Raw genomic sequence first — 13,438 nt, 5'->3', positions numbered from 1 at the left:
GGATGACAAACCTCTACCTGCCCCCATACTCCCCTTTCCTCAACCCCATAGAGGAATTCTTCTCTGCTTGGAGGTGGAAGGTCTATGACCACCTGCCACACGACCAAATGACCTTGCTAGAGGCCATGAATGCCGCCTGTGGGCAAACGTCTCCCGAGGACTGCCAGGGGTGGATAAGGCATGCCCGTCGATATTTCCCTCGGTGTCTTGCAAGGGAGAATATACGCTGCGACGTTGATGAAAACATGTGGCCCAATGAGGAAGATAGGCAGGATTAGATACTTTGAAAGTGACACAATTTAAGTTTTTTTGTTTGATTTTTACAGCCCTGAAACTACAGGAGTTTTTGTTGCAAAGTTTTATTTTTTTAGTAAAAAATAAAAGATACTGTATAGCACCAAATTGCTGTGTTTGTCATTCATTCTTGTCATATGGTACACTACAGTCATCAAATTTCATCTTATTTTCTCATGAAATATTGTTTTACATGTGTATGTGAAATCACTCGGATCATTTAAACTTCAAAGATTTTACTTTAAATATCAAAAGTTCATCTTTTATATTTTGCTGCTTGTTGTTAGTGTTTTTTAGGTCTGTGTGTTGTGTGTGTGTCAATGTGTATTTTTCATTGTAACATGTTGCCAGTGTTTTGCACCTGTGAGCTTGTTTTGAGACATGTATGAAGAGTTTTGTTGCTGTGAGTGATTTTTGGAGGTGAAATTAACTGAATTGCACAGATGGGTTTTAGTGATGAACACTGTGTTAAGAGTTTTGCACATGTGGTTTCAGTTGTGCCCACTGTGCTTTAGCGATCGGAAAAAACTGTATTTAATAAAAGTAAATGTTTGTATATAGTAACAATTTGTGTGTATCATCAGACATACAAATCAAAGGAGTGGCTGCTTCGGAGAGGACGTCCAGTATGTTTAACCATATTTCACACACACACACACACACACACACACACACACACACACACACACACACACACACACACACACACACACACACACACACACACACACACACACACACACACACACACACACACACACACACACACACACACACACACACACACACGATACAAAGATAATGGCCTCGCCATGGGACACACGTACTGGACGGGTTTAATCTTCAAGTGAACATGCTAGTTTTCTTGGTGCAATGTTAAGCTTGAGCAAGCGATTGAGTTTGTGAACGAAGTGTTGCAACTATCAAAACCAAAGTCAAGGCCAAGTTCACAATTGGAGCAGAACGGTGCTTTGTAATAACATTTGACTTGCCCTGCCTCTGACAACATGTCAGTATTTTTTCCACTGAAAAATGTTCCAACGCTAATCCCCACAACTGCCAGACACACCTTGATGACACTTAGGCATTTCTTTCTTTCTTCCTACCCCACACTTTTCTCACGCAATGTTAAACTTGAGCAAGCGAGTGAGTTTGATAACCCAGTGTTGCAACTATCAAAACCCAGGTCAAGACCAAGTTGTCAATCAGACATCATTTGGAGAAGGATGGTTTTGTGAAAACTGCCCCATATTCATAGTAACAACACAATGTAGGAAATATATTCAGCAATTCAAAACTTGACCATAAGTGATTGAATTTAATCTCATTTACATTTGATATATTTTCTTTCATTTTATTTATATATGTTTTGTTTTTTGATTGTTTTTTGTCTGATTGTTTGAAAGTTGTGATGGTGCAGGTGCTTGTTTGTTGGTGTGTGTTGTGAAAAAAAGAAAAAACTACAATAAATATATTGTGAAAAAAGCTAAATAGTGTCTTTACATACTGATCCATCTATTAACAACTGTTTGAATTATTAATAAACTTCCTGGACTAAAGAGAGTGAAGTTCTATCTGTAAACTATATTGTGTTACTGTTTTATCTCATGGACAACACCTGTCTTGTAGTTTATTTAAATACTGAAAGGATCCAAGTATTTATTCAATAAAAATGGTGTGGTCATATTCAGGCCTTTTATCAGTTACCGTACTTTTCGGACTATAGGCCGCAACTTTTTCCCCATTTTTCGACCCTGCTATTACACAGCACAGTATATGTTCTGTAGCTACTAGGGATGGGCGTTAGTAATCGACTCCTCGTTTCAAATGAACTCGATTGGTGGATGAGGAAAATATATAGGGGAGAACGGGGGAATCTGAGGCATCGGGTAATGTGAGCCACCCCCTGTATCTAGGCAACGGAAAACATTTTTGGTCATGTGAGATATATGTTTTCAAGCCCCTCTCATTTCCCCATGGCCCTGAAAGAGAGGACCTCATGGTGCTGTGGTAAGCATGTTTTTTTTAACCAAAATAGGTATTTTGCATGTAAAAGTAAATTTTCTTGCTGTCAACTTAATCAACTGTTGTGCCAAAGCAAATGTATTCACGTAGAAAAACTTCTATCATACGTGTTGATGAACTACCAACATATAAAAACCATGTGATGATATTAGCTAAAGATTAGCCTGAAATGCTAAGAGAGGTAGTTTTTTCTCAAATTGTGGTGGTGGGGGAAAGTGAGCCAAATGCTGTGGGGGAAAGTGAGCCACTTTCTCACTTCCCCCCACCATGAGGCACAAGTTAAGTTTAGTCTTACATTTATTTTAATGTAATATTACATAACATATGTTTTATATTAATGTCATACACATTGTAGAAAAGCCATCATGCCAAGGAAATACACCAGGAAGACGACCTGGGAAAACCACACGGAAAGAGCACCTTCTCATCCTTCCCTGTAACCTTCAGGGCTAGAATGTAGAGTAGGCCTAGTTGTAGAGTATGACAGGCTGATGTTATAATCCAGTTGGGTCTTCTCCTGTGTTCTGAGTCCCAGGCTGTTCTCGCTGGTTCTGATTTTCCTATGCTTTGACCCCCAGACACTAGCTGGCTCTAAGGGTCCTGTGTTCTGACCCCCAGGCTGTGTTCTAATCTAACTGGTTTTATCTTTCATTTGAATCGTATTAAAACCTTTTGAATTATAATATGTTGTATTTGATTTTGTTCAGAGTTACTTTCAAGTGTTTAGAAAATTTGCTTTGCTTAATTGACCAAACCCCATCATTATTGTACTAGTCCGACATTATAGTTCTGGAATGTGTGGCTAGCTTTCAGGAGTCTAACTGTTACAATATGTGTTGTTATGGTAGTTTCAGAGTGGAAAAAGTAAGTGGATCAGTTTACCCCCTTGATTTCTCTGGTCTGTCTCAGTTTACCCCACAGCTGGGCCTTGACTTGGGTTTTGATAGTTGCAACACTGGGTTAACAAACTCACTCGCTTGCTCGAGCCTAAATTGCGTGAGAAAAGTGTGGGGTAGGAAGAAAGAAAGAAATGCCTTAGTGTCATACAGGTGTGTCTGGCGGTTGTGGTCATAGCGTTGGAACATTTTTCAGTGGAAAAAATTGTGGAGCAGAACGGTGCTTTGTAATAACATTTGTCTTGCCCTTCCTCAACATGTACGTTTTTTTTAAACTGGAAGTTATCCAAGCATCTTTTTCTCAGGAATAGGAGTGACTAGAAAAGCAGTATCTGACAAGGTATAAATAATCTGGGAGGATCGCAGAGTATCAGACTCACTGCTCCGGTTGGAAGTCAAGACACCTCTCAATCAAGCTGATCAGCTGATCTACAAAACTTCACCAGGTGAGGACAAACTTGGGAAGACAGAATATCGAAACATTTCATATAACTTCTTCAGAAATTGTAAGTCGGTGTTGACATATCATGGTTGTGACGCAGGACTTTCAAGATTTGTAAATATTCTAAAACTACAACACTAATCAGAGCCTGTCTGACTCTAATGTACTCTGCACAGATAGCTTGTGACACTAGGTCCTTCACGGAGACAGCTGCCCCTCATATTGCCTGATTTTATTACATTTTAATGAAATGTCTGACGGTGGTGACAAAAAGTGTCGGTAACACTTTATAATAACTATCCGTTGTAACTCGTTAATAGATCATTAGTAAACTCTTAATTAATGATGTATTAATGATTTGTTAAGTGTTTGTTAGCAGTTTGTTAAGGACTTATAACAATGCCTTACAGACAGTTAATAGACCATTAATAAACTTTTAGTTAATTGGTTATAAATGACTTGTTAAATGACAGTTAACCGTTTGTTAAGGATTTATAACTGTGCTTTATAGATAGCCGATAGATAATTTTCAAGCTAGTAGTGAATTACTTACTAATGACTTATTAAGTATCAGTTAATTGTTTAAATGTGTTATCGGGACGTTATTCTAAAGTTGCAACTATTCCTCATTTATTAAAATTGAAATTGGTTCATCCTAGCCTGAGAAAAGGCAGAAAGAGTGTTTTTTTAACCCTATATTTCTCTTTCTCGTGACATCACAGAAACAGAAATATAGGGTTAAAAAAAAACGTACTTTGTAAATATTACTGTGATGTCACAGTAAAAGACATCACAGTAATATTTACAAAGTACGTTTTTCGGTTAAAGTTGCAACTATTCCTCATTTATTAATTGTTTGTAAATGAGGAATAGTTGCAACTTTAGAATAACGTCCCAATAACATATATAAACTATTAACTAATACTTAAAGGCCTACTTCACCAGTTGGAATATGAAGGTGTATTGAATTCTGAGATCCTATGTAGTATAGATTAGAATATATATATATTAGAGTATAGAAATTGGTTCATCCTAGCCTGAGAAACAGGCAGAAAGAGTGTTCTATTAACCCTATATTTCTCTTTCTCGTGACTAAATCATATCTCTGTATGTAATATAAACTGGTTAAAAAAAAAGTACTTTGTAAATATTACTGTGATGTCTTTTACTGTGACATCACAGTAATATTTACAAAGTAAGTTTTTTTTAACCCTATATTTCTCTTTCTGTGATGTCACGAGAAAGAGAAATATAGGGTTAAAAAAAACACTCTTTCTGCCTTTTCTCAGGCTAGGATGAACCGATTTAAAAAAAAAAATGCACATTTATACTACATAGGATCTCAGAATTCAATACACCTTCATATTCCCACCGGTGAAGTAGTTAAAGTGCGTATTGGAAGTTAGATGCTGCAGTGAAGAATCATATAGGACAAACATTCTAGTATACTATTTTAATATTTGGTTTTATAAATCTATACTAGAAGTGGCCTCTGGAGCCGTTTTTGTGATACAATTTTACTACCGCACCTCAAAAACAGTTTTCGAATGTGACGTAGCAAGGGGTCGACGAACATACTAATCCATAGACTAGCTTGGTGCGAAACAATGGTAATAGGAGGGAGATTGAGTTATGGTGAGAGGAAAATCAGTGGAGTTTCGGTCTGGAGAGTGACTGGCATTAGCTAGAGTTAATGTTAGCTTATGACAGAATGCTGTCCATATTTCAACACTTAACAGTCAATCACTTTACAAGTATAAGGTTATGAAGCTGCATGACGTAACTCCACATTACCTCTTGCATCGCTACTGGAGCAAGCGAGCGAGCTAAAACAGAAATTACGACATTTACCTCATACACCTTTTGTTTGATAGGTGCCTGTGTGGGAAAGCCAATGAGCTCAGCTGAGCAGAGCATGTGCTGCAGGGACGTGGATACCTTCTGGGCTCTGGTGGAGACGCTAAACCCCAGACCAGACATAACATACTTGACTCAGTATCAGGTTTACTTTTGAGCCCCTTAGTGCTCCAGATAGCATACCTGAGCTTCAGACAGGAGCATGGCCCTCTGCAGGCCAGCAGACACGAGTATGTCAATCAGTATAACCCATAACAGAAACTACTTTCTCCAATTAATTATTCCACACCTTGCAGCTAATGTGTCCACAGGAATTGTCCGATTTTTTTCTACAATTAGAATATAAGCCTGAGGGCCAAAGTAAAGTAAATGAAGTACATCTTGATGCAGAGTATTGATAAATCCGACCAACTTAACATTTAGAACAGTCTTCTAAATATTATGTTGGTTGGATTGATCAATTTAAACTTGTGAGCAAGTATTTTAGTAGACCAACATGTGTATGATTGAAAATCAATATTTCTAGATGCAGAACAGCAGAAAGGATACATTACAATTGAATTGGAATACTTCTGTTTTTCCATTTTCCATGTGATCACTACTTGTAAATGATATATAGATTATCAGGCTTAACAGTGGATATTGTGTGCCTATCCCCAGGCACTTCTGCTATACAGCTTACCTTATATTGTGTCCAGAAGAACCGGGTATATACAAAGCTTCATATTAATCATTTCATTGATAAATTAATCACAACCACAAAGTGTCACACCATATAACATTTTATGCAGTTTAAAACGTATATATTTTGAACACATGCTTTATAAATTATAAGGGTCTTCATGCTGCAAAAGCAAGACTAATAAATGTCATGTACCTATACAAATGTTTAATGTATTTTATATTTATGAATTACAGTTATTACATCAAAGCACGATAAGTAAACATGTAAAGTAAGAGCTTACCAATAAATCACAAATGTATACAGCTTTTTAAAATATATGTTTGGTTTAACGTATATATGGTCAAAATGGAAGATTAACCAATTTAAAATGAGAATGCACTCATAATAGCATACCTCCCAGTATAGCTGTTTAATCCTCATATTTTATTAAGAGAAAATGTTAAATTTTGTATCTGGCTCTAGATAAAACTACCCCCAATCCTCAGGTGTTTCCAGAACAAGACTTTATTACAAAACACAAAACTAAACAAGTAACCGTATCCTTGGTCTGTGGCTCAATTCTTTACCAAATTTAGTCAAAATCTATCTTAGCTTTTTGAGATGTCTAACAAACAAACGTCACCTATTTGACTGTAATCAACAAGATTATGAATTGAGTACTGATCTGACTTTGTCTAGACTTATAATAATCACTATCTGAAAACGGGAAACCAAATTGTGTGCTTGAGTTGTGTGAAGCTGTGACTGCCAGGCGAGTCCCAGGCTGCTCCATCTTCAGAGATCTTCTCACAGGTTCTGGAAAGGCAGCAGGTGCACGGTGCAGTGAAGAACCAGCTCTGCTCTCTCCTAGAGTCTTTAGTTATGTGGAGTCTGTCCCTCTCAGAGAGTCCCCCAGGGCCAAGGTGCTAGGGGACGGACATTATGTAAGAATCCGTTTAGTGATATTATAGTATAAACATGATGGATAATATTTAGGGACTGATTGAAGCAGCTCACTGTAGCTGCGATGGCTTGACAGGGTGGCAGTGTCACATTATAGCTTCCTCTCATCTGCCATAATGTTTGAAATGCAGGACAGCCAAGTTGAGTCTGTGGAAAAGCAAATTGTGTAGATCAGAAGTTGAACATATAAGTTATCCCAGACAAGTACATACAGCATGTAAACATTTTAAACCCTAATTTACTGTGTGAAGTGCTGAGACAACGCTGCCATAATGTGGAAGAAAATTAACATTAGCTAATAAAATGCCAGAGTATGAAAATACAATACATGTAGGTTTGGGTTGATTCAGATCACAAAGTTAAACACGAATGCAGTATTATAACAGCCATGTATTTAATTCTCTTCATGGGGGTTATCCTCTTGTTAGTCATTTGAAAACGCTTTGTAGATGTTTTTTCGGGCTCAACGAGCAGATATAAATGATTATTAGGCCTACATGATGGAGCTGCTGCACAATTTAACACATGTTTATAACATAGTTTTCTCATCTGCATCATGGGCAGCTTATCTATGGGTCTGTCTTCAGAAACATGTCAACATGTATGTTGCGTGCAGGGGGAATACGTGCTCACATTTATTTATTTGGATCTTGATTAGCCACTACAAAGGCAGCAAATGCTTTATAGGGTCAACACATGCTAACATTACATCCTGATGTAAAACTAGTATGATATGATGGTGCTAATGTCCCAGCAAAGTAGACATACAGCCACAGCGTGTCTGATTTTTATTTTAGCATCACGAGTAGCCTATATCAATATATTTTGCTGACTCAATGTCCCCGGCTAGCGCCAGTATTGTTTAAACTGATTAACGGAAGGAGTCATTGGTCAGCCTTCGTATTTGAGGTTAACTGTTAATTATAATCATGTAAAATATTGCATTATGCCTTATAAAATGGCCCATCTTACAAAAAAGGATGCCAACCAACATTAGCCGTTTTGACCTGTTAGCTAGTGGGTTAGCTAGTATGCTGCTTAACAATAAATGACCACACGTTGCTTTTCATCATTGAAATTATTATGCCTACATGGGAGTTTAAAAACATTCGCTAACAAGACTTACAGTTCATAGTTTCCGTGGGTTTAAATATTTGACGGCCCCGTGTCCTAGTAGGTCTGTGTCCGTGTCCGTGACCATCGGTCCAGCGTCGGCCGCAGCTCCGGACGATGAAGCAGCTCAGCTGTTTATTAAACCACCGCAGGCCCTGGTGTTGTTATCCTGAACTTTACCGTGTCACCCACACATAAGCCTCCTGTCTAAAATGATCGGGAAACCACCGTGTGTTTCGTGAGGGAGGCGGCGGCGCCAGAGATGTAGTTCCGTCTCTTCACGTGTAAACATACCAAGGCTCAAAGCTAGCTAGCTAGCACCGCTTATTTTCTGTCACAGAAACCGTGGATTACATTTATTCTAAGGCTGGAGTACACTATACTTCTCCTTTACTGTAATGTAAAATACAATGCAATGTAAAACTACAGAAAAAATACGAGCACACTAAGTGACACATCTTCAATTCACTACGACCTACTACTGCCTGCACGTAGATGCATTCCCGTTCGGTCAGCGTCCCCTTGCTACATAATATGACGCGTTTGACGTAGGGGGTTAAAAAAAAGAACTTTGTAGGAGCTTAGCTCAAAACAGCCACTTTGATCTCGGCATCAACATTCTTATGTTTTGAAAAACAAAAAAAATCCTGCATATTATTTTTCAATGGGGATGTCCATAATAGATTATGTATACATCTAGGAATATTTTTAACTTCCAATACGCACTTTAACTAATATATTAATTCACACTTTACAGATCAGTTGTTAATAGAGTGTTAACCTTCTACTAAGAGCAGGGGAGATAGAGCCTTCGCTGTAGCTGGACCCAAGTTGTGGAATTCTCTTCCTTTACATATCAGATATGCCACTTCTTTGGAAAATTTTAAATGTCTGCTGAAGACACATTTCTTTGCACTGGCCTTCGGAACCAGCTGAGCTGAGTATTTTCTTATGTGTTTTCTTTTGGTTTCTTATTTGTAATAAATGTGGATTATTTTATTATTATTTAACCTGTACAGCACTTTGGGGCAGTACCCGCTGTTTGTAAATGTGCTTTATAAATAAATTTGACTTGACTTGACTTACTAATACCAGTGAAACTTTGTAAAACTGCACATGGGTGAAACAAGTTCAAGGTACAGAAATTTGACATGATATTTAAAATATCAAATTTTTGTACCTCAACCTTGTTCCACCCATAGGCTGTTCTGTGTACTGTTTTTTACCAAAGAAACACCACAGATGAAATGTTGAACATTGTGTTTAATCTATAGAAACACACATACTGAGCCATCACATGGCATAACAGTAGTATACAAAAGTATACAACAACATACAAACCTATGAGGTTTGGGAACTTTTTGTGGTAAACACTGGATAAACAGAATTTCAGAGGGACATTTAATGTCCATACATCACGACAATGGCCCTTTGCGATGCTATAAAGCACAGTTATAAATCCTTAACAGACGGTTAACTGTCATTTATAACCAATTAACTAAAAGTGTATTAATGGTCTATTAACTGTCTGTAAGGCATTGTTATAAATCCTTAACAAACTGCTAACAAACACTTAACAAATCATTAATAAATCATTAATTAAGAGTTTACTAATGATCTATTAACGAGTTAGAAACCTTATACAACATGAATGTGTTGTAGATTTTTTTTATTGATATGAGAGATTATTTAGTGTTGCCTTTGATGGAAAAAGCTCTTTTTAATCATTAAAGTACATTTTTAATAGGTTTTATTGCATATGAAAGATTGAAATCTTCTCTGTGGACACACTGTTTTTGACGTCATGAGAAGATAACAAGTGTCATAAATTTGACATAATTAAATTAAATTTAAGGGGATAATTGTGCTCCAGACATTCTATTCTTAATCCCTAATAACATCTACAATTTTAAATATTTTTATTTTTAAAGATAACAGCAGTTACATTTTGTCCCAGCCTTTTGTCCCGGTTCTCAATAATCACTGATATATATATACACACACACACACACACACACACACACACACATATTATATATGTATATATGTATATATATATATATATATATATATATATATATATATATATATATATATATATATATATATATATATATATATATATATATATATTTTTTTTTTATATATATATATATACACTGTATACACCACACACACACACACACACACACACACACACACACACACACACACACACACACACACACACACACACACACCCACCCCTGTTAGAGTTGAGTCCCAGTGTTATAATCTTTGACTTCCTGACTTAAATATGAACATATCCAGTTTAGCGTAAACTGTTTCAGCATTCAAATGCATTTTCAGCAGGAAATGCATTCTCTAGTTATTCCACTTCTTCCGTACGTTTTTTGGACCTTCATACCCCCTTCAAATCTTCAGCTATTTTAACCATTCACATATTAAAGACTGTGTTGCCATTTGGTTCACATGCCTCAACAGGTCGGAGAAATGGACTCGGAAAACATAAAGATTGCTGCCCTCGGCCAACCTTTCACCCTGGGAATGTTCTATGATGCTCGGAAACATTTACTGATGCCAGGTAAGTGTTGACTTATATAAATATATCCTCCGGTTAAATCTCTGCTAACAGGACATTTGAAGCCATCTCATAGAGCAGTTAACACTATTTTACTGCAATGTACTTCTGACCATTTCCAAGTTCAAAGAAAGTAAAGTTATATGCTATATGCTCCAAACAATACTTTAATATGCAGAGCAGACACAATGTTTCAGCCGACAATTTTGCCTTCCTCAACTTTTAGTGAATACATTTCTTACTTTATATAGTCCATGGGCCAGACCAGATATCGTTACCATCTGGGTGGGCAATTTTAGTTGTGATCTTTTTTTTATATCCCTTACATCCCTAGGAGAGGTTTTTATACCTTTTGTATTGGTAGCTTTTTAGTGGTTACAGTGTAGGCTACTGTAATGGAGACGAGACACTGCAGGTGATTAGGGTAAAATATTTTAAATGATAGATATCACCATGAAACTTTGCCAGTTGATTACTTACATTAAAACAATATTTTTATTGCTAATCTGGCAATATATATCTAATTATGCATACATTTGTATTTTTTTTAAACCCCCAAAACTAGGTGTTGGAAATACCCAGAGTTAAAATCATACTTTTATTTTTACAACTTTTATGTGTCCAAAGTTTTAACAAAATATAAAGAATAAAACAGCCTTTTTTTCATTTTATGATTGTTAATTTTTCTGTGAACATTCATGATGCTAAAATGAGGAACCCATTTTGGTAACTACTGTATAAGGTTTGCTGTTGCGCAACCACCAGGCAAAACATAATATTTACTAACAGCATTGTCTAGCTTTTGATACATTTTCACCTTGACCTAATTGCATTTCCATGAATACTGCTGACCTCACTAAATGAATAGGCATATCCAGTCAAGTAGGAAAATGACACGGTAAATGTTTTCCTCTGCAATGCAACATTTCAGAATTATAAGTGTAAATAAGGAGACATTTCACAAATTAAGACTTGACCTTTCCTTACTTAATATTCTCAACATCATTTTCATGCATCATCAGATTAATCTTACTTCTCATTGTCTTTAGGTTTTACATTGTGGGATGAAAAAACTCTACAAGAGAAGACAGTTGAAAAGGTTCAGCCCAGCAGTACATTCAAGATCACGGCATCTGAGTCCTTTGAATCCAAGTCCTCCTTGCTCAATGTTAATGCTTCTCTGAAAGCCAGTTTCATGGGTGGACTGATTCAAGTTGAAGGATCTGCCAAGTATCTGAATGATAACAAGAAATCCCACAATCAGAGTAGGGTGACGTGTCAGTACAAAGCTACCACCAACTTCAAACAGTTGTCATTGACTAACCCAACAGTTGATGACAAACAGAAGGAATTCATTAAGCAGGGCTCTGCAACTCATGTAGTCACAGGCATCCTTTATGGGGCAAGTGGTATCTTTGTGTTTGACAGTGAGAAGGTAGAGTCCAGCAGTGTTCAGAAGATTAGTGGGAGCATGAAAGCTGTGATCAAAAAGATCCCCTCATTAAGTATTGAGGGGCAGGTTGACGTCGAGCTGACTAAGGACGAAAAAGACCTGACTAAAACATTTTCCTGCACATTCTACGGAGACTTTGTTCTTAAGAGAAACCCTGCAACATTTAAAGAGGCAGTGAAGACCTACACAGAACTTCCCACATTGCTGGGTGAAAAGGGAGAGAACACTGTGCCAGTGGTGGTTTGGCTGATGCCACTGACACATTTTCACCCAGAAGCTGCTGGGTTGAAAGGAGAGATAAGCCCTGGATCACTGAGGAAAGTTGGAGATGCTCTAGAAGATTTGAGGGAAATAGAAATGAGATGCAACGATGCTCTGGAAGACAGAGTGGTAGGGAATTTCCCACACGTTAGACACCAGTTAAAGAGATTCCAAGAATACTGTAATTACTATGGATCTGACCTCAAGAAGACCATCGCAGTGGAACTGCCATCACTCCGTGCAGGCAAAAACAAAGATGAGAGCTCAGTTAAAAAGTTATTTGTAGACAGAGAAAAGTCTCCATTCAGTCATGACAAACTTAGTGAGTGGTTGGATCATAAGGAGAGAGAGATCAATGTCATCAGGGCCTGTGCAGATACCATGAAGGGAATGAAGTTTGTCCAAAATCAGTCAGAGTTGGACAGAGAGGTTCTTGCTCCAGATGTAGAAGATGCTCTGTGCTTCGTTTTCACCTCCCTGGGGGGTGACGACCCCTACCTTGATGAGATGGCCAAATACTTGGATTCATCTGAAGATTCAGTTCAAGTAGAAAGTCCCAATGAAGACCAGTGGTACTACTCAGCTGAAGTGGTAGCCAAAATGAGAGAAAAAGCCAAAGGTTTCCAAGACCTTGCCGAAGTTCTGAAGAACGACAAACGATTCCGTTTCCTCGCAGCATCTCTTCCAAATGACAAGTACAAAGGAGCCACCATCTACCATTACAAGAACGGCAATCTGGTCACTGAGGATTGTGAGGAAACGGAAGGTTCTCCGTGAGAATGGTGACTGATTCCCTCACTGCAATCTGGTGTGTGGCACTGATTGGCTGATTGGACCCAGGTGTGAGGAGATGATATATGCCCTGAGATCCCAGTGCTCTGTGCTGCTC

General features: G+C 37.6%; 1 protein-coding gene and 1 long non-coding RNA gene across 2 annotated transcripts; one reads left to right on the top strand and one right to left on the bottom strand.

Moving 5' to 3' along the window:
• Positions 1–3,572: 3,572 nt before the first annotated feature.
• LOC307267300 (neoverrucotoxin subunit alpha-like) lies at positions 3,573–13,326 on the top strand (the record flags this gene model as incomplete). The annotated part of the gene is made up of 3 exons (XM_080049586.1): positions 3,573–3,661; positions 10,739–10,838; positions 11,885–13,326. Exons 2-3 carry the CDS (start codon positions 10,748–10,750, stop codon positions 13,324–13,326), a joined length of 1,533 nt encoding a protein of 510 aa, XP_079905712.1. The 5' UTR covers positions 3,573–3,661; positions 10,739–10,747.
• LOC307266735 lies at positions 6,825–8,559 on the bottom strand. Its single transcript, XR_013845380.1, has 3 exons — positions 8,268–8,559; positions 7,196–7,288; positions 6,825–7,104 (listed from the first exon to the last, which is right to left on the bottom strand). It is a non-coding gene; the product is annotated as an uncharacterized lncRNA (long non-coding RNA).
• Positions 13,327–13,438: the final 112 nt, after the last annotated feature.

The sequence above is a fragment of the Ammodytes marinus genome (genome assembly GCF_949987685.1).
Source record: "Ammodytes marinus genome assembly, chromosome: 20".
Taxonomy (NCBI): Eukaryota; Metazoa; Chordata; class Actinopteri; order Uranoscopiformes; family Ammodytidae; genus Ammodytes; species Ammodytes marinus.
This window is presented reverse-complemented; position numbering and strand designations above follow the sequence as displayed.